At 54.4% G+C, this 27,724-nt stretch overlaps 1 protein-coding gene across 2 annotated transcripts; it reads left to right on the top strand.

The window, feature by feature from the left end:
* The first annotated feature begins 1,091 nt into the window (after positions 1 to 1,091).
* Positions 1,092 to 27,724, top strand: LMNA (lamin A/C). 2 transcript variants are annotated; one of them, XM_045371898.2, is made up of 12 exons: positions 1,092 to 1,655; positions 18,243 to 18,399; positions 22,075 to 22,200; positions 22,477 to 22,647; positions 22,856 to 22,981; positions 23,551 to 23,771; positions 23,864 to 24,083; positions 24,569 to 24,676; positions 24,761 to 24,880; positions 25,301 to 25,390; positions 26,129 to 26,398; positions 27,017 to 27,724. In XM_045371898.2, exons 1-12 carry the CDS (start codon positions 1,300 to 1,302, stop codon positions 27,035 to 27,037), a joined length of 1,986 nt encoding a protein of 661 aa, XP_045227833.1. In that variant the 5' UTR covers positions 1,092 to 1,299; the 3' UTR covers positions 27,038 to 27,724. The 2 variants fall into 2 exon arrangements, with proteins under 2 accessions (XP_045227833.1, XP_005541542.1); XM_005541485.4 differs by having other exon boundaries at positions 26,721 to 27,724.

Below are 27,724 nucleotides of genomic sequence, written 5' to 3'. Positions count from 1 at the left end.
TTTGCTGTTCCTGCCCCCCACTACCTTCTTACCCCCTACTACCTTCTTTCTGGCTGAAACCAGGATAGAGACCCAACATTGGCTGTCCAGCCCCCAGCCCTGCTCCCCCTTTCAGGCCCCTCTGGGAACCACAGAAATCTGGGACCTAGTGTCCTGGCAACGTAATGAATGCACACACAGCTCTGGTATCTGTTTTAAATTATCCATTAAAATAAGTACAGTTCTGGGGAAAAAAAATTAAGTTGACTGGGTGGGGTAAGCAGTAGAAAGGGACTGAAGGGGGAAGGAACCCAAGCAGTGCTTGGGTCCAAAGGAAGGGGACAGGAGATGGAAGGGGGAAGTGCCTGGCTCCTATTCTTGGCCTTCTTTAGGGGACTGTGGCTTGTTGCTTGGGTCTAAAAACGAATGCTTGGTTTTGAAGGGAGATATATTGGGGCAAAAGAAAGCAAAAAAGGGACCCCCAAACTCCTTGATCCCTGGCCCCAAATTGGGGGCATAAAGGAACTCAGGTTCCAGAACTTTGTTCCCCCCAGGGAACCCAGGCATTCCTTCTCCACCCCACTCCTGGCACACTGAGATGCAGCTCTGAATGGGCTGCCCACGTGTGGAGGGGGGGTTGGGGTGACTCACTATTACTACTGGGAGGACAGGGGGAGCCAGTGGTGGAAGAAGGGTGAGTCACACTGATGGGCACCAGCCTCAGCCCTCCCCCCACTTTCCTGGCTCCCAGCCCTGCCTGCCTGACCCTCTCCCTTGCTTTGCACCCACTTCCCTCTCTTTCTCCCCCACCCTTTTGCCCACCCACTCTCCCTCCTTGGCTCTGCCCTCTAGCCCAGAAGGTCTGAGGCAATGGGGGCAAGCTTGGAGCCGGCAGTACTGAGCAGCCAAGAGAGGGGAAGCTTAAGCCTCACGCAGTTAGGGGTGCGCTGGAGAGGGTGGGGCTCGACTCCGCCACACCCCAACGGTCTTTCCCCCTCCTCACCACTCCTGCCCCCACCCCCATGGATCTGGGACTGCCCCTTTAAGAGCAGTGGCCACTCCTCCCTTCAGACGAGGACCTATTAGAGCCTTTGCCCCGGCGTCGGTGACTCAGTGTTCGCGGGAGCGCAGCACCTACACCAGCCAACCCAGATCCCGAGGTCCAACAGCGCTCGGCCCAGATCCCCACGCCTGCCAGTAGCAAGCCGAGAGCCAGCCGGCCGGCGCACTCCGACTCCGAGCAGTCTCCGTCCTTCTGCCCGAGCCCCGAGCCCTTTCCGGGACCCCTGCCCCGCGGGCAGCGCTGCCAACCTGCCGGCCATGGAGACCCCGTCCCAGCGGCGCGCCACCCGCAGCGGGGCGCAGGCCAGTTCCACTCCGCTGTCGCCCACCCGCATCACCCGGCTGCAGGAGAAGGAGGACCTGCAGGAGCTCAATGATCGCTTGGCGGTCTACATCGACCGTGTTCGCTCGCTGGAAACGGAGAACGCAGGGCTGCGCCTTCGCATCACCGAGTCTGAAGAGGTGGTCAGCCGCGAGGTGTCCGGCATCAAGGCCGCCTACGAGGCCGAGCTCGGGGATGCCCGCAAGACCCTCGACTCAGTGGCCAAGGAGCGTGCCCGCCTGCAGCTGGAGCTGAGCAAAGTGCGTGAGGAGTTTAAGGAGCTGAAAGCGCGGTGAGTTCGCCCAGGTGGCTGCGTGCCTGGCGGGGAGTGGAGAGGGCGGCTGGCCGGCGCCCCTGGCCGACTGCAGGAAGGGAGTGAGAGGGCCTGGAGGCCGATAACTTTGCCATAGTCTCCTCCCTTCCCGGAACTGCCCCCAGCGAGTGACTGGCAGTGTCAAGGGGAATTGTCAAGACAGGACAGAGAGGGAAGAGGTGGTCTCTGGGAGAGGGCGGGGGGGATATAAGGAATGGTGGGGGTATCAGGGACAAGTTAGGGCTGGGGCCTGCCCGAATTCGGTCAGATTGGGATTTGCCAGCTATTTGGAGCCTGCGGGAGGGGCTTAAGCAAAACAGAACTAGCCCTGCCAGCTCGAAGAACTCTGGGCACCCAGGACACATATGAGTAGCAGAAAGGGTCCTGTTAGAACTTTGTTGGCGGGCTTGGCACTGGTGCCAGCTTTGCCCAAGCTGGCTCTGAACACATGATGCCCACTAAGACATGACTCCCAAGCTGGCATCTGTCCAGCGTGTTGGAGAGAGGTGAGAAAGGCAGGGCAATCCCCCTTTTCCCTCCCGAGGGCTTGGCGGTGGCCCCCTCGGCATGACCTTTTCCGGGGTTCTAAGGGTTGGGAAGCTGTCCCTCACTCTGCCACTCTGCGTGTCTGGGACCTTCCTTGGGCTCTGACAGGCCCACCAAAAGAGCTCCGGGAGATGGGAGATCGGGAGATTGGCTCCCCCGCAGCTCCCACAGCCCTTGGCCTGCTTGGCCCAGGAATGCAAGGGAGGGAGGGAGGCAGAGGGCAGAGGCTCCCAGCTCAGGAAGTTGTGTTATGCCCAGGTCTGGCCGCACTCCTCCCTTGGCCCACTGCCTCGTGTCTTCGAGGGTTGGGGGCACTGTCCTTCCCTCCTTGGAGTGAGCCACTTTCATTTTCCCAGCCAGGCCAGGCAGTCTTTGCTCAGGCCCATCCTCTTAGCTGCTGACGTTTTGATCTTTGTCTTATTAAAGTGCTGGAATACAGTGACATTTTTGAAATCCAGCCGTTGGAAGCTTCAGGCCACTCCTACTTTACCCACCCCTGCCCCACCCTACCCCACCCTGCTCAACTCCACCTTCTTCTTTCCTAAAAAAGCCTTGGGAGCTTGGAAGTATAGGCCTTCCTCTTCCAGTCCCCCCAAAATTTGGTTCCCTTCTTCCTGCCTTCCCTTTCTCTATGCAGACCCAGGCTAAGAGCACTAACAGGGCTTGGAGAGCCATAAAGGGCTGTTGGCTTTGAGTTCTTCTCTCCCTTTTATCAACTACTCCAAACTTCTGCTCTTCCCAAAACCCTTTGCTAGGTGTGGTGGGTGTGGCAGATCCATCGCCCTTTTTTTTTTTTGAAAATGGAGTTTCGCTTTTGTTGCCCAGGCTAGAGTGCAATGGCACAATCTCGGCTCACCGCAACCTCTGCCTCCCAGGTTTAAGCGATTCTCCTGCCTCAGCCTCCCAAGTAGCTGAGATTACAGGCATGTGCCACCATGCCGGGCTAATTTTGTATTTTTAGTAGAGAAGGGGTTTCTTCATGTTGGTCATGCTAGTCTTGAACTCCCAACCTCAGGTGATCCACCTACCTTGGCCTCCCAAAGTCCTAGGATTACAGGCGCGAGCCACCACGCCGGGCCCATAGCCCTTCTTTCTGAAGAGTCAGTAGAAGTTGTGTGTAGGAAAACAGGCTCAACCTTTTTTTCTTTCTTTCTTTTTTTTTTTTTTTTGAGACAGGGTCTCACTCTGTTACCCAGACTGGAATGAAGTGGTGCGATCTTGGCTCACCGCAACCACCACCTCCCAGGCTCAAGAGATTCTCCTGCCTCAGCCTCCCGAGTAGCTGGGATTACAGGCGTGAGCCACCACACCCAGCTAATTTTTTTTTTTTTTTTTTTTTTGTATTTTTAGTAGAGACAGGGTTTCACCATGTTGACTAGACTGGTCTCAAACTCCTGCCTTCAAATGATCCACCCACCTCAGCCTCCCAGAGTGCTGGGATTACAGGCATGAGCCACCATGCCCGGCCATCAACCTTTATTTTGTTTTTTTGAGACGGAGTCTCGCTTTGTTGTCCAGGCTGGAGTACAGTAGTGTGATCTCGGCTCACTGCAACCTCTGCCTCCTGGGTTCAAGCCATGCTTCTGCCTCAGCCTCCCAAGTAGCTGGGACAACAGGTGCCGGCCACCACACCCAGCTAAATTTTGTATTTTTAGTAGAGACGGTGTTTCACCAGGTTGGCCAGGGTGGTCTCGAACTCCTAACCTCAAGTCATCTGCCTACCTCCGCCTCCCAAAGTGTTGGGGCTAAAGGTGTGAGCCACTGCGCCTGGCTTCTTTTTTTCTTGAGATAGGGTTTCACTCTGTTACCCAGGCTGGAGTGCAGTGGCAAGGTCATGGCTCACTGCAGCCTCCACTTCCCTGGCTCAAGCCATCCTCCTGCCTCAGCCTCCTGAGTAGCTGGGAGCACAGGCAAGCACCACAACTCACAGCTAATGTTTTTGTATTATTTTATAGAGATGGGGTTTTGCCAAGTTGCCCACACTGCTCTTGAACTCCTGGGTTCAAGCAATCCTCCTGCCTTGGCCTCCCAAAGTGCTGGGATTACAGGGCGTGAGCCACTGGGCCCAACCTCAAACTTTATTTCTGCTGAAGGAGACCGCACCTGTCCTTTTCTTTATTTTTATTGTATTTTTCAGAGACAGGGCCTTGCCCTGTTGCTCAGGCTAGAGCGCAATGGTGCAATCATAACTTGTTGCAGCCTGGAACTCCTACTGGGCTCAAGTGATCCTCCCGTCTCAGCTTCCCAAATAGCTGAGACTAAGGGCAGGCACCACCACGCTTGGCTAATTTTTTTTTTTTCCTTTTTGTTTGTAAAGATGGAAACTTGCTATGTTGCTCTGCTGGTTCTGAAGTTTTGGCCTCAAGCAATCCTCCTGCCTCGGCCTCCCAAAGCACTGGAATTACAGGCATGAGCCACCGGGCTTGACGCCAGGCCTGTCGTTTTTCTACTAGTGATATGAACAATTTAGTTAGCAAGACAGAAAGGAAGCAAGGAAGGGGAGACCCAGAGAATTCGATGCATTCTTTTTTTTTTTTTTTTTTTTTTTTTTTTTTTTGAGACGGAGTCTCGCTCTGTCACCCAGGCTGGAGTGCAGTGGCCGGATCTCAGCTCACTGCAAGCTCCGCCTCCCGGGTTCACGCCATTCTCCTGCCTCAGCCTCCCGAGTAGCTGGGACTACAGGCGCCTGCCACCTCGCCCGGCTAAGTTTTTGTATTTTTAGTAGAGACGGGGTTTCACTGTGTTAGCCAGGATGGTCTCGATCTCCTGACCTCGTGATCCGCCCGTCTCGGCCTCCCAAAGTGCTGGGATTACAGGCTTGAGCCACCGCGCCCGGCCTCGATGCATTCTTAACCATTCCACTCAACTACCAAATCCCTGTGAAGGACATTTTTAGCAGTTTTAGCAGTTTTCTGGTTAAAACTTTGATCAGGAAACAGGTTGAATGGATTCGATAGTCTTGCTCATCCAACCACGCCAGCTTGTCTCCTCTGCCTCCTAGTGCAGCTGTCCAGGCCTGGGACACCAGGCGGGTATGTGCGCACATGGGGCAGGGCGGGGGTGTTGTGTGTACTTGTTATATTTAGCCACCTGCCTCTGTTCTCCCCCACTGATCCTGGCTGGGAAGGCTGGGCTTCCGGAAAAGAGAGGTGGATTTGCACACCTGGATCCCAAGCTGATAGAAAGTGGGGTGAAGACAAAGGGGACTCAGACTGGAGTGTCTGTCCTCTTCTATGCCCACAGTAGGAGGAGCCAGGATTGGTCACTCCCTGTTGGGTCTGCTGTGCTCAGGGTGAGGTAGAGAAGTGGGTAAAGAATTTGGGGGAGGAAAAAAGGCATTTTCCCAACCCCTCCCACCAAAGCCTAGAGAAAAGGTGTTGTCTGGTTTAATGTTTAATTAGAGCTCAGAGTTCAGGGCCAGATTTGGAGTTGGGATGGAGAATTGTTTGTAAGATCCTGTAGCAATTTTTGACTTAGCCTGGGTACCTCAACCACACTCAGGAGTTTGGGGGACCTTCTGTTTGGCTGGATTATAGGCTCCAAGAAGAAACCCCTTTTCCCAGTACTCTCTCTCTCCTTTTTTTGAGACAGGGTCTCGTTCTGTTGCCCAGGCTGGAGTGCAGTGGCGTGATCACAGCTCATGCAACGTCAACCTCCCAGGTTCTGGTGATTCTCCCACCTCAACTTCCTGAGTAGCTGGGATTACAGGTGTGTGCCACCATGCCCAGCTAATTTTTTTTTTTTTTTTTTTTCTGAGACAGAATCTTGTTCTGTCGCCAGGCTTGAGTGCAGTGGTGCGATCTCGGCTCATTGCAACCTCCACCTCCTGGGTTCAAGCGCTTCTCCTGCGTCAGCCTCCCAATTAGCTGGGACTACAGGCACATGCCACCATGCCCAGTTAATTTTGGTATTTTTAGTAGAGACGGGGTTTCACCATGTCGTCCAGGATGGTCTCCATCTCTTGACCTCATGATCCACCTGCCTCGGCCTCCCAAAGTGCTGGAATTACAGACGTGAGCCACCGCACCCAGCCCCCAGCTAATTATTATTATTTTTTGAGATGGAATCTCACTCTGTTGCCCAGGCTGGAGTGCAGTGGTATGATCTCGGCTCACTGCAACCTCTGCCTCCCAAGTTCAAGTGATTCTCCTGCCTCGGCCTCCCGAGTAGCTGGGACTACAGGCGCCTGCTACCACGCCCGGCTAATTTTTTGTATTTTTAGTAGAGACGAGGTTTCACCATGCTGGCCAGGCTGGTCTCGAACTCCTGACCTTTTGATCTGTCCGCCTTGGCCTTCCAAAGTGCTGGGATTACAGGCGTAAGCCACCGCACCTGGCCACTAATTTTTTATATATTTTGTACAGATGGCGTTTCACCGTGTTGCCCAAGCTGGTCTCGAACTCCTGGGCTCAAGCAATCCACCTACCTTGGCCTTGGCCTCCCAAAGTGCTGGGATTTGTAGGCATGAGCTACCATACCTGGTCCCCCCTGCCCCTTCTCTGTCTCTTTCTAGTCTGTAGCCCAAGGGATTTGGATACCCAAGTGCAGGCAGAATGGGAAGGTTGTAAGCACCAGGGAAGCCCATCTAGAGTCCAGGCTTGCAGCTGGGCCCCACCCCAGGCAAGACAACTGGGTGGATGACTCAGATGCTGCCCCCCTCCCTCCCACCCTGGTGGCTTTACAGGAGACAGCAGGAGACAGGGTGGAGACAGCAGTTGTCTTAAAGAGAGGAATGGTGGTCTGAATGTCTACATCTTCTGCCCCCCTCCCCATTGAATCCTGGAGTCCCTTGCCTGGCTCCTTCCTTAGACCCTCTGGTGGTGTCTGGAACCATAGCTCTCTCTAGACAGGCAACATGCACAAGTAATTAGAATCCAGAGTTGAGTTCAGAGCCATGGATTGGGCTGCAGGATAGTGCCAGGGTCTGTGCCTTCCCATGTGAAACTGATGGAGGAAGGCTGAGTCAGAAGTGGGGAGATCCCAGGTCCACAAAGCAGAAGCACTACTTCCACCCCAGCGAGGCCCTGGTGCTCGACAACTTCCTGGATTGCCCACTGTTGCAGCCCCAGTGTGGACACGCAGGGAGATGCAGGCTCCAGTTCATGTAGCCTCTGATGAAGACAAGAACAGCAAAGGCCACAGAGGCACAGAGGCTTTTCCCATGTCACACAGTAAAGGGGTGATAGGTCAGCACTTGAGCACAGACCTTGTGACTTCCAGTTGGGTGTGCTCTTACCATTAAGCCTCACTTCTCTAGCTTGGGGGACAGGTTGGAGGGAGGATCTAGAGGGTGAGGTAAGGTGAAGTCAGGTAGCTGAGGCTCACTTCTGCAGCCTGGAAATTCTGCTCTGGGGCCAGTGATACCTTAATGCTCTATGACCATACTTGGTGGCTCATGCCTGCAATCCCAGTGCTTTGGGAGGCTAAGGCAGGAGGATCACTTGAGGCCAGGAGTTTGAGACCAGCCTGGGCAACATAGCAAGACCCCCTTCTGTACAAAAAATTAGCCGGTCAACACCTGTAGTTCCAGCTACTCGGGAAGCTGAGGCAGGAGGATCACCTGAAGCCAGGAGTTTGAGGCTATTGTGAGCTATGACTGCACTACTGCACTCCAGCCTGGGAGACAGAGAAAGACCCTGTCTCTGAAAAAGAAGAAAAAAAAAAAACTGCTCTCCTGCAGGGCCTGTTAGCATATGATCAATAGCCTTTGCTCCAGCCTATACCTGGAAAGACCCAGGACCCCTGCTAGCCCCCAATCGTGAGACCGTCAGAGCCCTGGGAGGCTCGTGATTCTTGTCTTGAGAGTATCTCGAGACTTGTCATGGGAATTGTCCACCTGGATTGAAAGGAAGCTGTGCCTTTTGGCAGGCCCATTAAGTTAATGGGATTGGAGACCTTTGAGGATGCATGGGCCCTGGGCTTTATCTGAGGGTACCTCCTGGTGTTACCTCTCCAACCCTCCACTACCAAATTTTTTTTTTTTTTTTTTTTTTTTTTTTTTTAGACAGTCTCGCTCTCTGGCCCAGCCTGGAGTGCAGTGGCATGATCTTGGCTTACTGCAATCTCCACCTCCCGGGCTCAAGTGATCCTCCCACCTCAGCCTCCCAAGTAGCTGGGACTATAGGCACGTGCCACATGCTCGGCTAATTTTTCTATTTTTAGTAGAGACTGGGTTTCATCATGTTACCCAGGCTGGTCTTGAACTCCTGTGCTTAAGCAATCCACCCACCTTGACCTCCCAAAGTGCTGGAATTACAGGTGAGAGCCACTGCACCCCAGCCCAAATCCACATTCTGATTCAAAGAGAAAGAAGAAGGGTGCAGCTAAACCTGGGGGTGAGAAGTACTTAAAGAGCCCAAGAGAAACAAAAAAGAGAATAATTCCTCACTAGGACCCCCTATTGCCTTCCCACTATTAGTGCCCTTGCTTGGCACTTCCCCTGGCCTCCAGGAGTCTGAGACTTACTCTTGCATGGATGTGCCCATTGCCCCCACTCCCAGGTCCACCCCCCAGTGATTTAGTAGCTTAGTGTCTGCGCTGAAGCCCAGGACAGCTGGGCCGACAACTGGTAGGAGATCCCTTCACCTACCAACTGTGCTTTCTGCTCCCCTCCCGCTCGCTTCCCTCCTCCCCAGCCCCTCGCCGCCCCTAGCAGCTGCAGCAGCCAAGACCAAGTCTTCAGAGGCCCAGACACGGGGGCAGGGTTCATTCCATTCTCACCTCCTTGGGGGCCCAGTGTACTGACAGGCCGAGCTCTAATATTATAGGAGATCTCTGGAAGATTGCAGGGTCTCTTATCCCTCAATAAGGGGCAAGGCAAGCCAGGCGCAGTGGCTCACGCCTGTAATCCCAGCACTTTGAGAGGCCGAGGGGGACAGATCACTTCAGGTCAGGAGTTCGAGACCAGCCTGGACAACATGGTGAAACCCTGCCTTTACTAAAAATACAAAAATTAGCCAGAAATTGCTTGAACCCAGGAGAACGCGCCACTGCACTCCAGCCAGGGTGACAGAGCAAGACTCCATCTCAAAAAAGTAATACTAATAATAAATAAATAAATAAGGGACAAGGTGATCCACCAACAAAATGACAGGCATTGTGATATAGTAGACACCCTAGCCCTCAGTGCCCTTAGTTCTGGGAGTGGCCCTTTCACTAAATTGCTGTGTGACCTTGAGCAAATCACCTCCCCTCTCTGGCTTTCCTTAGCTGTAAAAGAAAGGGATTGGAGCAGAAACTCTCCAGAGACCTTTTAGGTTCCAAAGTAGTACAGTGACCCACAAAGTGGGAAAACAGTCCTCTAAAATGCCAAGTTATTAATAGTAAAATCAAATATAAATAATGTGAATATAGTTAATAGCTAACGCTGTTCTCAATGGAAATGTTTCCCACAAGCTGTGGAATTAAAAATACTACCACATTTGTCTATTTCCTCATGAAAGTTTATTAGAAATGGTTAAATTGTGATATTACCCTCTTGGCAAATGCTTTGTTTTCATTGCTACTAGGAAAGGACAACTCGTTTTCAATGCCTCTCCCTTCTAGACGGTAGAAAGGGCTGTGTCATAGAGTAGGAAAGGGAGACTCGGCACAGGAATGGCTCCCGTTGACCCGCGTTGGGGGCTAGGGCGAAGGCCTAGGAGAGGCAGGACTGTTACCTTAGAGCTGGCCAGGATTAGAGAACAGTGCCTGGAACCCGAGGGAGGGGCACAGTGACCTTGGGCTGCCCACCTTCCACCCTTCCGGCACCCGTACTGGCTCCCCCAACCTGTGGCTGGGCTGGGAGGAGGTCTTGGCCCCTACCAATCCCTTAAGGAAGGGGATAGAGTTTGGGAAGGGGAGTCCTCCCCTCACCCTTGCCTCCCCCAAGTTGTGAGAGAGGAAGCCGGAATCCCGCCTGCCCAAGCCAGGAATAATTCTGGCTGAGATCCCAGGCCCGGCAGGGGCGCTGAGTCACGGTAGAGGGCAGAGTGGAGAGTGGACAGGAGACCCTAAGCTTGTCTAGTCAGGGAAGCAGAGGCTGAGGCGTGGCCTTTTCTTGAGAACTACATTCAAGTTGCAGCAAGAAGGACCGTGGTCTGAATTTGACGGGGACAAATGGAAGGGGGATAGGACACATGAGTCCTTTTAGGGCTGGCTCAGGGGAGCTAGACTTCATTTCAAGGGGTCTAGGTTCTGGGCAGTTGAGAGGAGGCTATTTGGGGTCACCAAGGTTCCCCTTTCTTCCCAAAGCTCTAACACTGCCACCTTCTGCCGGCTAGGAGACAGCTGTGTCTTCTGAGGCTAGAGCTGGAATGCAGTGAGACCAGACTGCCTAGGTCCTCCCCCAGTTCTTCTCCTGACCTTGGGGTGTGGCTTCCACTCTCTCCCAGTGTCCTCAGGTTTAATAACTATGTGCCACCAGATGGAGAGTTAAGGGGCTGCTGAATTGGCTTCTTGTGAAGAGAATCCCCTAAATGTCCCTCCTTTTGGTCACTGGCCTCCCTCCCTCCCGCTTCAGGACATTCTACTATCTTCTTAGGCCATCCCTCCCTCCTCCAGCCACGACTTCTTTTGCTCTATCCCCAAGCCCCACCCCTGCATTTTTGTGACAACACAGGAATGACTTCTGGAGAGAGAGGCCAGGAAGAAGAAAAGTGGCACTTGGCAGGAGACCTTGCAGGGGGCGGCTGGTGAGGAAGCCAGTCGCCCATTGTCCGGGACCCCAGTGCCCTGGCCTCTGGCCTCAGGCTTCTCCTGCCTCTGTACAATGCCATGTTGATACGCCCAGCAGCTGTGACTCAGGCCTGGCCCCCTGCCAGGCCCAGCGCTTCTACTGGAGTTGCGTCTGAACATGTCAACAGGCCTCCTATCCCTCTCTCGGCACCAGTTCTCCCTACTTCAGCCCCTCCCTCTGCCTGGAATTAAGACCTGGCTTTGTCTTAGGGGAGGACAGCTGGGAGCCTGGTGGCTCTGGAAGGGGATCTGAGAGACCTCAGACCCTGGCATATTTGACTGTTTGGCAGGTGTCACGCACGCCCAAGGGAAGCGTGTGGAAGCAGAGCCATGCCTGCTGTGGGTGCACGTGCCTGTGTGAGGAGGTCGGGGTGTTCCATCCTGGGGCACCTATGGGCTTTTGAGGTGTACGATATGCAGAACTTCACAGGTTGGGGTTTGGGGAAGGCTCAAAGGGCTTCTAAGTCTCTGGAACAGCTAACCCCCTCAGTTCCCCTCTCTCTCTCTCTTTTTTTTTTTTTGAGACAGAGTCTCGCTCTGTTGCCCAGGCTGGAGTGCAGTGGCACAATCTTGCTCACTGCAACCTCCGCCTCCCGGGTTCAAGATATTCTCCTGCCTCAGTCTCCTGAGTAGCTGAGATTACAGGCATGTGCCACCATGCCCAGCTAATTTATTTATTATTTTTTTTTAATTTTTTGAGATGGAGTCTCACTCTGTTGCCCAGGCGGGAATGCAATGGCGTGATTTCAGTTCACTGAAACCTCCGCCTCCTGGGTTCAAGCAATTCTCCTGCCTCAGCCTCCCGAATAGCTGGGACTATAGGTACCCGCCACCATGCCTGGCTAATTTTTTTATTTTTAGTACAGATGGGATTTCACCATCTTGGCCAGGATGGTCTCAAACTCCTGACCTCGTGATCCACCCACCTTGGCTTCCCAAAGTGCTGGGATTACAGGCATGAGCCACCGCGCCCAGCCTCAGTTCCTCTCTTTAAGGTCTCCTTTCCAGAGAGGGATAGCACCTCGAATGCCAGGGAGGGGAAGTCTCCATATCCTGCCCTTACCCGAGTGGTCGCAGACCCACAGACTAGCCAGGAAACCAAGCAGTGGTTACTTTGTGGGGGTGGGTGGGAGCTATCAAACCTCATGACCCAAAGGTGTGGGTATGTGTATATTTGAGTGTGGGTGGGAGTGGCAGTTTCACTAGACCTCCGTGTCACTCTCTGACTGGGGTATCTCCCAGCACGTGAGTCAGAGGCAGACACGCTTCCCAGACTGTCTTACTGGATCTCTGTGTGTTACTCTCTGCAGTGTCTGTGTGTATCGTGCCATTTTCTATGTTTTGCACCAATCTGCTGTGAATGTCCTCAGGTGACCTGGGGGCAGGTTTTTAGTGCCTGAGCCTACCCGTCTCCAGGCCTTAGTTTCCCCCTGTAAAAGCACAGGAGTTGGTTCAGGAGAAGGTTCCTCTAGAAGCCTTGAGCCTGTGAACCGTCTAGTCTCAGGGTATTTGGGGGACACACAGAAAAAGCCCCACGACCCAACACTGGCTGAAATCAGCAGGGCAGAGCTGAGACAAGCTCAAGTAGGATAAGGGGTAGGGAGGTTTTGGGTGAATGAGAGGGAGGGACAGAGGGAAGGAGGATATATTGCAGTAGGAGGAGTTGCTGGAACCAAAGGAGGAGGGGTGGTAGGAGCGTGCAGACTGACTTGGGGTGTCAGCAGAAGACGCCTCGTCACATGGCAGGAAGTCAGCCTGGGCAGAGGTCTAGGTATCCAGGAGGGGCTGGGTGCAGTGGCTCACACCTGTAATCCCAGGACTTTGGGAGGCTGAGGCAGGAGGATCATGTGAGGCCAGGAGTGCAAGACCAGTCTGGCCAACGTGGTGAAACCCTATCTCTACTAAAAATGCCAAAAATTAGCTGGATGTGGTGGCAGGCACCTGTAATCCCAGCTACTCTGGAGGCTGAGGCACAAGAATTGCTTGAACCCAGGAGGTGGAGGTTTCAGTGAGCCGAGATCATGCCACTACACTCCAGCCTGGGCAACAGAGCGAGATTCTGTCTCAAAAATAATAATGGCCGGGCGTGGTGGCTCACGCCTGTAATCCCAGCACTTTGGGAAGCCGAGGCGGGTGGATCACGAGGTCAGGAGATTGAGACCATCCTGGCAAACACAGTGAAACCCCGTCTCTACTAAAAATACAAAAATTAGCCAGGCATGGTGGCGGGTACCTATAGTCCCAGCTACTCAGGAGTCTGAGGCAGGAGAATCGCTTGAACCTGGGAGGCGGAGCTTGCAGTGAGCCGAGATCGCACCACTGCACTCCAGCCTGGGCGACAGAGCGAGACTCAAAAAGAAAAAAAAAAAGAAAAAGAAAAAATAATAAAATAGAGGCCGGGTGTGGTGGCTCATGCCTGTAATCCCAGCATTTTGGGAGGTAGAGGCGGGTGGATCACCTGAGGTCAGGAGTTTGAGACCAGCCTGGCCAACATGGTGAAACTCTGTCTCTACTAAAAATAGAAAAATTAGCCCGGCATGGTGGTGCAGGCCTGTAATCCAGCTACTCGGGAGGCTGAGAAGCAGGAGAATCACTTGAACCTGGGAGGCAGAGGTTGCAGTGAGCCTAGATTGCACCACTGCACTCCAGCCTGGGTGACAAAATGAGACTCCATCTCAAAATAATAATAATAGTAGTAATAATAATAATAATAATAAATGAAAAATTTTTAAATTAAAATTAAAAAAATTAGATGCCCAGGAGGATACAGGAGAGCATTTGCCACCAGGTGGACTTCCTGTACCCACCTGGCCACAGGGGGCGACGTTCCTGGGAGATAGGAAATGCCCAGGGGCTGGGAGACCCTCTGCTCTTCTGCTCCCTTCCTGTGTGCTGCCTGGCGATGGGGAACTCTGAGGGCTGGTGAGCTGGGGTGCCGGGGACTGGGTCTAAGGAGTCCCTGCAGGGCTGGGCCAGCTCCTCCACCTCCCCTTTGTCTTCCCCTCCCACTTGTTATTTTTAGCCACAGTGTCTGCCCCTCTTGCTTCTCCCCCAGACTGGAAGAGGAAACGGAGGCCTCTCCCTCGGGCCTAGCATGTTGCCCCCAGCAACCGGGCCCAAACAGGCCTGTGGCCGGCCCTGGCTTCCATATCTGGCATCAGAGTTGGGCTGAGCAGGGTGACTCAGAGGGTGGGTCAGTGCCTGGCCTGGTGCCCACCCAGCCCCTTTGCTGTGCTGGTGCCTTTCTTCCCCAAACAGCCCCAAGGGCCCAGGCCTGCTGCAGCCCGGGAGCCAGGCTTCCTTGTCCCACCAGGCACAACCCTGCAGACCACTGCTTTGGGTCACACTTGCAAGTGTCAGCTCTCATTTCTACCTTATTCTTTCCTCTCTGTTCTCCTCCCTACCCCCTCTCTTCCCTCTTTCTGAGATCAGATTTGCCAGTGATGGGAAGAGTTAGAAACAGGATGCCCAGCCCTTCTCGCCTCACGAGGCCGCTGGGATGCAGCCACTCCTGTGCTTGGGGAACCTGGAGGATGCAAGGGAAAGGACTGGCGCTCTGTTGGCACAGCACCCGGCCTGGGGCAGGACGCGCGCAAAGCCAGGGTCTCCCCTGTGAGCACTAGAGGATTTCCCGACCCCTGCCTGGGTATTGTGTGCCTGAGCATGAATCACCTGAGGGGCCCAGGTTCCCACCCTTCCCAGCTCCTCTGGCCTGCCCCACCCTGTCCTCCCTGCCAACCCAGCATGGGGACGGCACTCAGCATGTGCCCAGCTTTCCTGATGCCAGCCCCCAGTGGACTGGGCTGCACCACCACCCTGGGGCTGAATGCCTGGCCAGGGTCTACTTTGGTCCCTGCTAGGTCTGAGGGCCCCTCCTAGGAAGGAAATGGCGCTTGGGGGCAGGGGCAGGGAGGAGGGAGGAGAGACGCTGGGCTCTACTGTATCCCTAGTCATTTCTCGGGGTGTGCGTGTGGCTCCCTGGCCACAGAGCTCCTGAGGTCTGAGTCATGAGCCCATGGGTGATAGTGGCTTCTTCCCTGCAGATGGGAGCTCCCTGTGCCTGACTAAGAAAACCACAAAGGTTCTTCCTCGCTTCCCTCTCTGCTCGTGGTTTCTCTCATCTGCAGGGTGTGTCTTGGTCCCTTAATCTCCTCTCTTTGCAGTGATAGTCAAAACCTCCACGAGGGAAAGATATATACCCCCCTTACTTTCTTTTTGTATTTTTTTTGAGATGGAGTCTCACTCTGTCACCCATGCCGTGGTGCAGTGGCACAGTCTTGGCTCACTGCAACCTCTGCCTCCCGAGTTCAAGTGATCCTCCTACCTCAGCCTCTTGAGCAGCTGGGACTACAGGTGCCCACCACCATACCCAGCTACTTTTTTGTTGTTGTTGTTGTTGTTGTTGAGATAGAGTCTCACTCTGTTGCCCAGGCTGGAGTACAGTGGCACAATCTCGACTCACTACAACCTCTGCCTCCCAGGCTCAAGCAATTCTCATGTCTCAGCCTCCCAAGTAGCTGGGACTACGGACGTGCACCACCATGCCCAACTAGTTTTTGTATTTTTAATAGAGTCAGGGTTTCACCATGTTGGCAGGCTGGTCTCGAACTCCTGGTCTCAAGTGATCCACCTGCCTCAGCCTCCCAAAGTGCTGGGATTACAGGTGTGAGCTACCACGCCCAGTCAGCCCCCTTACTTTCTTTGGAGACCATATACTGTGGCTTGTGCCAAAGTGGTATAGTATGGATTTCCAGCTCCCCTGTCTTCTTGCTGCGGGACCCTGGACGTAGCTTTCTGTGCCTATTTCCTCAATTGCATAGGAATAGCACCTATCGCATAGGGTAGCTGTGAAAATGACATGAATTAACATTATAATATTTAGAGCAGTGCTTGGTACCTAATAGGCTCTATGTAAGTGTTTGCTGTTATGTTATTATTATCACTGCCACCACTACTTTTGCAAGCAGCAGAAGGTGAAGAGGTTAGCCTGAAGAAAAAACTTCTGTCCTCATCAGCCCATAAGCTCGCAGGGCACAGGACCATGCATCTCTGTTTTCCTCAGTTGGTATCTGCCAGGCACTGGCAAGGAAAGGCTGTTACCAGGGGGAACTCCTGGAATTCCTCCTGGTACCTAAGGAGGCTGGGGAGACAGGACTAGGGAAGAGGTGCCCTTGAGACATCGGAAATCATCCCATTGCCTTACAGCTTTCAGCTCAGGCTGGCTGGTCGGGGGAACACTTTGTGCCATAGTGTCTGCCCTCTTCCTCCTCCTGGCTTCTCCGTTCTCTCTGGAACTTGTGGCTTAGGAAAGCAGTGAGGTGGAGAAGGAAGAACCTTAGATCAGCAGCTAGAATTGACTGGAATGCTGCTGCTGGCTTGCGGTAATTGACACTGGGCCATTCACCTTCCTCCTCTGTGCCTCAGTTTCCTCATCTATAAAAGGGAGAGGGTTGAGCTGAACCAACTCTAAGCTCCTTCTAGTTCTCTAAATTCTGAGAGCCTCCCAGTACAGCCATCTGCAGCCGTTAGCCTTCAGGGTAGGGAGGCCTCTTCTGGGAAGCCCCAGCCAGCCTGGGAGTCAGCCCAAGGAGCTCGGAATCTAAGTCTGCCCCAGTCACTTTACCAGCGGTTTTTCTTCATTCTCCCTCCTCCCCCTGCAGCTGCTTCAGCTTCGGAAAAGTTCTGAAGTCATGGAAAGTTGGGGCTGTGCTCCCAGCCAGGGGCTGGGCCGGATGGCAGCCAAAACCTGAGCTGGGTTTTGACTTTATTTTTAGCTTTTCTGACTGAGACAGAGGAGGGAATACATTCTCCGGTTCTGGAAGGGGCTCTTTTTTGCAGGAGACAGACACTTGCATTAAACAACTTGTTCTGAGGTGTGGCCAGAGGCCTGGGCTGAGCAAGTGTGCAGGCTGGGGGAGCTCCCTCTGACTTTTCACGTCCTTCCCCTGCCCCTCTGAGTGTCACTCTATCCTCCTCTCTGCCTGGTGGGGGAGGTGGGGGTGACTCCTTTTTTGGACTCTCCTAAGCTGATGGCAGAACACCGCCTGGGTCTCGTCCTCCAGAGCTTCTGCACATCTAGCCTTCCCTATCCCTCTTCAGAGTGAATTGCTGGGCCTCTTGGAGTTTAGGGCTTTTGTGGTAGGAGAAAAATGTTGGCAGGACTGCTTTTCTCCTTTCCAGGATAGATTTTTCCTTCTGCCCACGCTTGGTTTTCCTTTTTTCCATCTGCTGTGGTGGGCTCATGCTTAAGCACTGATGAGTTACAGATGGCAGCTGGAACCAGGTCCTTTGGATCTTTCCCTCCACTCCCTGGGTCTGCTGCTTTCTCTCACCCTATATTTGTGAAGGGATTGTAACATCTAGAAAGTTCCTGGGTTCTCTGGAGGTTTTTAAGAAAATAAGACTATTTCTCCAGTCCACTAGCAAAAATAATCAGGGGCCCAGAAAAGGTGAAGGAGGTGGCAGAGACAGCTCCGTTTGACTGGTTATAGCTAAAGCTTTACCCACTTTGAGGAGCAGGGAGGCTTAAAGCTGGGGCCCAGATAGACCTGGAGGCCTGGGATCCACACCTGGAGGCAGATGCTGAGGCTGTGGTAGATGGATAGGGCTCAGCCTTCTCCCAGGGCATGGATGAGGCAGGAGGGACGGAGGCAGGGACCCCTCTGTTCAGTGCAGATCAGGGCACCCAGACTGGGTCCTGAGAAAGGAAAGGGTCAATATTGTGCCTGGTTGTCCTTGTCTGAGGTCCCTCTGAACTCTAACCAGACTTTCCTTCCCCACAGTCCCACATGTGTAAAAGGGACTAGGAGAGGTGACCAGTACCTTTGGGGCTCAGACCGAGAAGTGCTAGGGACAAGTGGGCCATGAGCTTAGTTGTCAGGCTTCTCTGAGGGAGGGAAGCTTGGCCAAAGGGAAGTGGGTGGAGTCCAGGGAGAAGGCTAAGGCCCTGTGTGGGAAGGGGCAGGAGACAAAGGTGCCCCTGTCTCTTTGGGAAAGAATGGGAGGAGAGAGAGGGAAAAGCATTCATATCACGGGGTAGAGCTCTGCCCTTGGCCCCAGGCACGTTCCTGAGCCCTGACTCATGGGAAGGGTGGAGAAGCAGGAAGGGGGTTTTCAGAGACCTTGGGGAGGTGGGAGCCCAGCCCCAGAGGCAAGCAGATGCAAACCAACCTAATGCAAGGATGCCCTCTCCTGGTAGTTGCAGGGACAGCAGCGCCAGCCCCCATGGTTGACCTCTTGGGAGCCTGGCACTGTCTAGGCACGCAGATTCCTTCTCTTAAATCCACTCTCCCCTCTCTTCTTTAGCAATACCAAGAAGGAGGGTGACCTGATGGCTGCTCAGGCTCGGCTGAAGGACTTGGAGGCTCTGCTCAATTCCAAGGAGGCCGCACTGAGCACTGCTCTCAGTGAGAAGCGCACGCTGGAGGGCGAGCTGCATGATCTGCGGGGCCAGGTGGCCAAGGTGAGGCCACCCTGCAGGGCCTGCCCATGGCCCTACCTAACACATGTACACTCACTCTTCTACCTAGGCCCTCCCCCATGTGGTGCCTGGTCTGACCTGCCACCTGATTTCAGAGCCATTCACCTGTCCTAGAGTCATTTCAGCCACTGAGGCCACATCTTATCCTAATTTGACTGCCCATGGGATCTACCACAGTGAATTTAAAATAATCCAGGAGGCCAGGCGTGGTGGCTCACACCTGTAATCCCAGCACTTTGGGAGGCTGAGGCGGACAGATCACGAGGTCAGGAGATCGAGACCATCCTGGCTAACACGGTGAAACCCATCTCTACTAAAAATACAAAAAATTAGCCGGACGTGATGGCAGGCGCCTGTAGTCCCAGCTACTTGGGAGGCTGAGGCAGGAGAATGGCATGAACCTGGGAGGTGGAGCTTGCAGTGAGCTGAGATCGCGCCACTGCACTCCAGCCTGGGCGACAGAGCGAGACTCCGTCTCAAAAAAAAAAAAAAAAAAAAAAAAGAAGTGGATGGCTAATTACATATGGGACATGTGTTAATAATGCTTTGTGTATATATAGTGGCCTTTACTTTCAAAACACTCTTCTCCAGTTTATCGTGTTAAAAGCTAGGAATTGGGCCAGGCGTGGTGGCTCATGCCTATGATCCTAGCGCTTTGGGAGGCCGAGGCGGGTGGGTCATTTGAGGTCAGGAGTTGGAGACCAGTAATCCCACCTGTAATCCCAGCTACTTGGGAGGCTGAGGCAGGAGAATCGCTTGAACCCGGGAGGTGGAGGTTGCAATGAGCCGAGATCGGGTCACTGCACTCCAGCCTAGGTGACAGAGCGAGACTCCATCTCAAAAAATTAAAAAAATAAAAATAAATAATAAATAATAAATAAAAGCTAGGAATCAAAAAAGCAGTTTATTTCACAGTCTCATCTGTTCATAGCGGGGCCAGGATGAGAGTCAGTGGCCAAATTTCCATCCTGGGTTCTTTCCCTTCCCAGGCCCTAACATCACAGTGTACCAGGGAAAGACCCGGAGAAGCCACCAAACCAAGGCTGGGCCACCTTCCTCCTGGGTCTGGTCTGCTGCCTCCCAGTTGTACCCCTCCCCCAGCCCTTCCTGGATGCACTGATCAGCCTGTGCTTCCTTGCCCTGTTTTTCTTTTTCTTTCTTTCTTTTTTTTTTTTGAGGCAGAGTCTTGCTCTGTCGCCCAGGCTGGAGTGCAGTGGTGCGATCTTGGCTCACTGCAAGCTCCGCCTCCCGGGTTCACGCCATTCTCCTGCCTCAGCCTCCCGAGCAGCTGGGACTACAGGTGCCCACCACCTCGCCCGGCTAGTTTTTTTGTATTTTTTAGTAGAGACGGGGTTTCACCGTGTTAGCCAGGATGGTCTCGATCTCCTGACCTCGTGATCCGCCCGTCTCAGCTTCCCAAAGTGCTGGGATTACAGGCTTGAGCCACCGCGCCTGGCCGCCCTGTTTTCTTTATAAATAGAGACATGTTCTCTCTCTCTCTGTCTTTTCTTTCGAGACGGAGTCTTACTCTGTCACCCAGGCTGGAGTGCAATGGCACAATCTCGGCTCACTGTAACCTCCGTCTCCCGGGTTCAAGCCATTCTCCTGCCTCAGCCTCCTGAGTAGCTGGGATTAGAGGTGCCCACCACCACGCCCAGCTGCTTTTTGTATTTTTAGTAGAGATGGGGTTTCACCATGTTGGCCAGGCTGGTCTTGAACTCCTGACCTCAGGTGTTCTGCCCGCCTCGGCCTCCCAAAGTGCTGGGATTACAGGTGTGAGCCACCACGCCCGGCAAAACGTGTTTTCTCTATGTTGTTGAGGCTGGTCTTGAACTCCTGGCCATGAGAGTTCTTCCTGCCTCAGTCTCCCAATGTGCTGGGATTATAGGCATGAGCCACCACACTTAGCCCAGCCTGTGCTTTCTTAAATGAAAATCTAAGCATACGGCTGGGCGGATCACGAGGTCAAGAGATCGAGACCATCCTGGCCAGCATGGTGAAACCCCGTCTCTACTAAAAATACAAAAATCAGCTGGGTGTGATGGCGCGTGCCTGTAGTCCCAGCTACTTGGGAAGCTGAGGCAGGAGAATCGCTTGAACCTGGGACGTGGAGGTTGCAATGAGCCGAGATTGCGCCACTGCATGTCTTGCCTGGCGACAGAGTGAGACTCTGTCTCAAAAAAAAAAAAAGAGGCCAGGTGCGGTGGCTCACGCCTGTAATCCCAACACTTTGAGAGGCCAGCAGATCCCAAGGTCAGGAGATCGAGACCATCCTGGCTAACACGGTGAAACCCCGTCTCTACTAAAAATACAAAAAATTAGCCAGGCCTGGTGGCAGGTGCCCTTAGTCCCAGCTAGTCGGGAGGCTGAGGCAGGAGAATGGCGTGAACCTGGGAGGCGGAGCTTGCAGTGAGCCGAGATCGCACCATTGCACTCCAGCCTGGGTGACAGAGCAAGACTCCGTCTCAAAAAAAATAAATAAAAGGCCGGGCACGGTGGCTCAAGCCTGTAATCCCAGCACTTTGGGAGGCTGAGGCGGGTGGATCACGAGGTCAGGAGATCGAGACTATCCTGGCTAACATGGTGAAACCCCGTCTCTACTAAAAATACAAAAAACTAGCCGGGCGTGGTGGCGGGCGCCTGTAGTCTCAGCTACTTGGGAGGCTGAGGCGGGAGAATGGCGTGAACCCGGGAGGCGGAGCTTGCAGTGAGCCGAGATCACGCCACTGCACTCCAGCCTGGGAGACACAGCGAGACTCCGTCTCAAAAAATAAATAAATAAATAAATAAAATAAATAAATAAAAAATAAAAAATAAAAATAAATAAATAAATAAAAAAAGAAGAAAAGAAAATCTAAGCCTGGTGCTCCCCTGCTCAAACATCCTCAGGTTCTTTTCATGGCAGATAAGGGCATCTCTTCATGTGCCAGCCCCTGCCTACTGACCCAGCCACCTCTCCCATCCCTTCCCACCCCATACTTCAGGCTTCAGCAGGACTGATCTTTCCAAAGACCCCAGAACATGCATGCCTTCATACCTCTGTGTCTGTACATGCTTGTTTCTGCCCTTGAAGTCATGACAGTAACTCTCTGTAGGCCCTGCTAGCCTGTCCCTTGGGTCTTAGCCTCTTGGAGGCCTTCCCAGAGCCCCCCACAACTACCCCAGGCTTACTTTGGTTTCTTCTCTCATGTCCCCTCAGTACTTTGCACATACCTCCTTTATAGCATTTGCTATGTTGTGCCAGAGAAGGGAGTCCTGTGGTTGGGGGGGCATATATCTTTTCTTTTCTTTTTTTTGAGACAGAGTCTCGCTGAGTTGCCCTGGCTTGAGTGCAGTAGTGCGATCTCGGCTCACTGCAACCTCCACCTCCTGGGTTCAAGTGATTTTTGTACCTCAGCCTCCTGAGTAGCTGGGACTACGGCATGTGCCACCATGCCCGGCTACTTTTTTGTATTAGATACATCTTTTCTTTCTTAGCACAGTACCTGCTGAGAGTGAGTGAGATGTCCTGACCTCTGCAGGCACCCAAGGCTGTCCTTCCCTGGACCTGTTTCCACATGTATAAAGGGGTGCACGGGCAGCAACCCACCTCTCAGCTTCCTTTCAGTCATTGTGTTCTGTGACCCCTTTTCCTCACCTCTGCCTGCTTCCTCACAGCTTGAGGCAGCCCTGGGTGAGGCCAAGAAGCAACTTCAGGATGAGATGCTACGGCGGGTGGATGCTGAGAACAGGCTGCAGACCATGAAGGAGGAACTGGACTTCCAGAAGAATATCTACAGTGAGGTGGGGACTATGCTTTGCAGGCCAGAGAGCTGGGACTGGGTGATGACAGACTTGGGCTGGGCTAGGGGGGACCAGCTGCATGCAGAGCTCGCCTTCCTGTGTCCCTTGCCCTAGTAGACAGGGAGTTGGGGGTAGCCAGCATTCAGCTCCCAGGTTAAAGTAGGGCTGGTAGTGGCTCGTGGAGTAGGGCTGGGCAGGGAGCCCCGCCCCTGGGTCTTGGCCTCCCAGGAACTAATTCTGATTTTGGTTTATGTGTCCTTGTTCCAACCCTTCCAGGAGCTGCGTGAGACCAAGCGCCGTCATGAGACACGGCTGGTGGAGATTGACAATGGGAAGCAGCGTGAGTTTGAGAGCCGGCTGGCAGACGCCCTGCAGGAACTGCGGGCCCAGCATGAGGACCAGGTGGAGCAGTACAAGAAGGAGCTGGAGAAGACTTATTCCGCCAAGGTGCTTGCTCTCCGCTGGTTCCCTCACTACCTCTGCCCTCGGCAGCCCTACCCTTGCCCACGCTGGGCTATTCCTTGGGATCAGGCAGATGGTGGCAGGGAGCTCAGGGTGGCTCAGGACCTGAGGCTATAGCAGTGATGCCCAACTCAGGCCTGTGCCTCCACCGCTCCCAGTCACCACAGTCATAACTTTGTGTCCTTCCCTCCAGCTGGACAATGCCAGGCAGTCTGCTGAGAGGAACAGCAACCTGGTGGGGGCCGCCCACGAGGAGCTGCAGCAGTCTCGCATCCGCATTGACAGCCTCTCCGCTCAGCTCAGCCAGCTCCAGAAGCAGGTGATACCCCACCTCACCCCTCCCTCCAGGGGCCTGGAGTCTGGGCAGGATGCAGGCCGGAAGCCTGGGGTTGGGGCGGGGGGGTTCCTGAGGAGGAGAGGGATGAAATGTGTCCCCTGGACCACAGAGAAGGGCCGCAGGATGTGGAGTCAGATGGCCTGTGTGCTGTTTCTGTACACTCTTACCTCACCTTCACTTCTCAGGGCTTTGGTTTTCACTTTCGAAAATGGAGGCTGTTCTTAATCTCCCCAACTCAGAGTTACCATAAGATCTGCAATGTGAGGTGTTAAAAGCATCAGTATTGTTCTAGCTGGCTGTGCCATTCGTAACAGGAGAAAAAGGGTCTAGCCTCAGAACGAGAGGTTTCAGTTAGACAAGGGGAAGGACTTCCCAGTTTCCAGCCAAGACTATGTTTAGAGCTTGTGATGGGCTCTGATGAGGGCTCTAGGGAAGCCTCTGATTGCAGATCCTGGAGAGGGTAGCCAGGTGTCTCCTAGGCCGACCCACGTCCCTCCTTCCCCATACTTAGGGCCCTTGGGAGCTCACCAAACCCTCCCACCCCCTTGCAGCTGGCAGCCAAGGAGGCGAAGCTTCGAGACCTGGAGGACTCGCTGGCCCGTGAGCGGGACACCAGCCGGCGGCTGCTAGCGGAAAAGGAGCGGGAGATGGCCGAGATGCGGGCAAGGATGCAGCAGCAGCTGGATGAGTACCAGGAGCTTCTGGACATCAAGCTGGCCCTGGACATGGAGATCCATGCCTACCGCAAGCTCCTGGAGGGCGAGGAGGAGAGGTGAGCTGGGGAGATGTCAGGGAGGTGCTGGCGGTGTCCTCTGGCCGGCAAGTGGCCTTGACTAGACCCCCACTTGGTCTCCCTCTTCCCAGGCTACGCCTGTCCCCCAGCCCCACCTCGCAGCGTAGCCGCGGCCGTGCTTCCTCCCACTCATCCCAGACACAGGGTGGGGGCAGCGTCACCAAAAAGCGCAAGCTGGAGTCCGAGAGCCGCAGCAGCTTCTCACAGCACGCACGCACTAGTGGGCGTGTGGCCGTGGAGGAGGTGGACGAGGAGGGCAAGTTTGTCCGGCTGCGTAACAAGTCCAATGAGGTAGGCTCCTGGTCAGGGTCTAAGGGGATACAGCTGCATCAGGGAGAGAGTGGCAAGACAGAGGGATGGCATGTGGAGAGAGGAACATCCCTCCCCTCAGAGGGTGGAGCAGGGTGAGCCTGTATATCTCCTCCACACTCTAGTTCCAGGCCTGGCTCCTGGACTCTTTGGCTGTGAGACCTTGAGCAGATTATTTAACCTCTCAGAGCATCAGTTTCCTTATCTGTAAAATGGGGACGAATAATGATCCCTAAGTCTTTGAGTTGTCAGGAAGATGAAAGATAAGATATCCGTGTGCCTGGCTCTGCGTATGTGTCCACAGATCATGGCTATTATCCCCAGGGGGAAGGACAGTGACAGGGGTGGGTGTAGATGGAAGGAGAGGCCTCAATTGCAGGCGGGCAGAGGGCTGGGCCCTTGAGCAAGATAGACCCAAAAGCCTGGTTGAGCCTCCCCCACCTTCCTCTTCCCTATCTTCCTGGCAGGACCAGTCCATGGGCAATTGGCAGATCAAGCGCCAGAATGGAGATGATCCCTTGCTGACTTACCGCTTCCCACCAAAGTTCACCCTAAAGGCTGGGCAGGTGGTAACGGTGAGTGGCAGGGCACTTGGGACTCTGGGGAGGCCTTGGGTGGCGATGGGAGCACTGGGGTAAGTGTCCTTTTCTCCTCTCCAGATCTGGGCTGCAGGAGCTGGGGCCACCCATAGCCCCCCTACTGACCTGGTGTGGAAGGCACAGAACACCTGGGGCTGCGGGAACAGCCTGCGCACTGCTCTCATCAACTCCACTGGGGAAGTAAGTAGGCCTGGGCCTGGCTGCTTGCTGGATGAGGTTCCCGCTGGTGGCCAACATCGGAGCCAGCTTCCCCCAACCCAAGTTAGTCAATTCAGGGCCCCTTTCTAGAGCTCTCTGTTGCAGGCCCCAGACTTCCCCACCCAGTAGGCAAACCAAAAGATGCTTCCTCAACAGCACAAGGGGTAGAAGTTAGACTGTGAGGATTGTTAAAGGCAGAGCCATACTCCTACCCGGAGAGCTTGACAGTGTCCCTCTGGAGTGGAAATGAGTTCCTTAGCTCCGTCACCACAGAGGACAGAGTAAGAAGCAGGCCGGACAAAGGGCAGGCCACAAGAAAGTTACAGGTGTTCACTGGGGTAGACATGCTGCACAACCCTTCCCTGGCCCTGACCCTTGGGGCTGGTCCCATGTCCTTGCCAGGAGGTGGCCATGCGCAAGCTGGTGCGCTCAGTGACTGTGGTTGAGGACGACGAGGATGAGGATGGAGATGACCTGCTCCATCACCACCACGTGAGTGGTAGCCGCCGCTGAGGCCCAGCCTGCACTGGGGCCACCCAGCCAGGCCTGGGGGCAGCCTCTCCCCAGCCTCCCTGTGCCAAAAATCTTTTCATTAAAGAATGTTTTGGAACTTCACTCGCTGGCCTGGCCTTTCTTCTCTCTCCTCCCTATACCTTGAACAGGGAACCCAGGTGTCTGGGTGCCCTACTCTGGTAAGGAAGGGAGTGGGAACTTTCTGATGCCATGGAATATTCCTGTAGGAACAGTGGACAAGAGTCTGGATTTGTCTCCTGGGAAAGGGAAGGGAGGACAGACGTGGGGCATGCCCGCCCTGCCTCTCTCCCCCATTCCTGTTGCATGCATATCCTCTCATTTCCCTCATTTTTCCTGCAAGAATGTTCTCTCTCATTCCTGCCCCTCCTCCAATTAATAGTGCATGCCTGCTGCCCTACGAGCTTGCTCCCTTTCTCTCTTCTTTTCCTCTTAAGCTCAGAGTAGCTAGAACAGAGTCAGAGTCCCCTCTCTGGTTCTCTGTCCCCAAGTCTTCCTGAGCCTTCTCCCCTTTTATGTCTTCCCTCCCCTCCTCCTGGCCCCTGGCCTCCCAAAGCCCTGTTGCCCGCTGGCTCCTTGGGCACAGAACCCCACCTTCCTGCCTGGTGGCTGGGAGCCTGCAGGAGCCTGGACCCTGGTTGGGCCTGAGTGGTCAGTCCCAGACTCGCCGTCCCGCCTGAGCCTTGTCTCCCTTCCCAGGGCTCCCACTGCACCAGCTCGGGGGACCCCGCTGAGTACAACCTGCGCTCGCGCACCGTGCTGTGCGGGACCTGCGGGCAGCCTGCCGACAAGGCATCTGCCAGCGGCTCAGGAGCCCAGGTGGGCGGACCCATCTCCTCTGGCTCTTCTGCCTCCAGTGTCACAGTCACTCGCAGCTACCGCAGTGTGGGGGGCAGTGGGGGTGGCAGCTTCGGGGACAATCTGGTCACCCGCTCCTACCTCCTGGGCAACTCCAGCCCCCGAACCCAGGTGAGTTGTCTTTGCTTTGTCTCCAAACCCTGCAGGCGGGTCACTAGTCATCAAGGGGTAGGACGAGGTGGCCTTGCAGGGGGGAGAGCCTGCCTTCTCTTCCGCAGCCCGGGGGAGTGGGAGCCTCCTCCCCAGAGCCTGAGTCCTAGACAGCCCACCCCTGCATCCTGCCCCTCTTGTCTGAGCCCCAGACTGGAGGGCAGGGTCAGGGCTGGAGTGTGAGAGATGGGGGAGATGCTACCTCCCTTGTAGGAGCCAGGGGAGGGAGGGTGCAGGTCCAGGCCCTGCTGCTCACACCCCTCTCCTCTGTCTTCTCTCGTAGAGCCCCCAGAACTGCAGCATCATGTAATCTGGGACCTGCCAGGCAGGGGTGGGGGTGGAGGCTTCCTGCTTCCTCCTCACTTCATGCCCACCCCCTGCCCTGCACCTCATGGGAGGGGGCTCAAAGCCAAAGAAAAATAACCCTTTGGTTTTTTTCTTCTGTATTTTTTTTTTCTAAGAGAAGTTATTTTCTACAGTGGTTTTATACTGAAGGAAAACACAAGCAAAAAAAAAAAAAAAAAAAAAAGCATCTATCTCAATCCTAATTTCTCCTCCCTTCCTTTTCCCTGCTTCCAGGAAACTCCACATCTGCCTTAAAACCAAAGAGGGCTTCCTCTAGAAGCCAAGGGAAAGGGGTGCTTTTATAGAGGCTAGCTTCTGCTTTTCTGCCCTGGCTGCTGCCCCCACCCCGGGGACCCCGTGACATGGTGCCTGAGAGGCAGGCATGGAGGCTTCTCCGCCAGCCTCCTCTGGACAGCAGGCTCACTGCCAGGCCAGCCTCCCAGAGGGAGAGAGAGAAAGAGAGAGGACGGCTTGAGCTGGGCCCCTGGGCTTGGCCTCCCGTGATTCCACTACACCTGGTTGAGGTTCCTCTGCCTGCCCCACCCCCAGTCCCCATCCCTGCCCCCAGCCCCGGGGTGAGTCCATTCTCCCAGGTACCAGCTGCGCTTGCTTTTCTGTATTTTATTTAGACAAGAGATGGGAATGAGGTGGGAGGTGGAAGAAGGGAGAAGAAAGGTGAGTTTGAGCTGCCTTCCCTAGCTTTAGAGCCTGGGTGGGCTCTGTGCAGTCACTGGAGGTTGAAGCCAAGTGGGGTGCTGGGAGGAGGGAGAGGGAGGTCACTGGAAAGGGGGAGATCCTGCTGGCACCCATCGTGGAGGAGGAAGGCAAGAGGAGGTGGAGGGGTGTGGCAGTGGTTTTGGCAAACACTAAAGAACCCTTGCCTTCCCGTTTCCCATCTGCACCCCTTCTCTCCTCCCCAAATCAATACACTAGTTGTTTCTA

The sequence above is a fragment of the Macaca fascicularis genome, chromosome 1 (genome assembly GCF_037993035.2).
Source record: "Macaca fascicularis isolate 582-1 chromosome 1, T2T-MFA8v1.1".
Taxonomy (NCBI): domain Eukaryota; kingdom Metazoa; phylum Chordata; class Mammalia; order Primates; family Cercopithecidae; genus Macaca; species Macaca fascicularis.
This window is presented reverse-complemented; position numbering and strand designations above follow the sequence as displayed.

Coding starts and splice junctions, on each gene's coding strand:
- LMNA (XM_005541485.4), top strand. CDS start 1,300: ATGGAGACCCCGTCCCAGCGGCGCGCCACCCGCAGCGGGGCGCAGGCC. Junction 22,201..22,476: donor AGAAGAATATCTACAGTGAG/GTGGGGACTATG, acceptor CAACCCTTCCAG/GAGCTGCGTGAGACCAAGCG. Junction 22,648..22,855: donor AGAAGACTTATTCCGCCAAG/GTGCTTGCTCTC, acceptor CCTTCCCTCCAG/CTGGACAATGCCAGGCAGTC.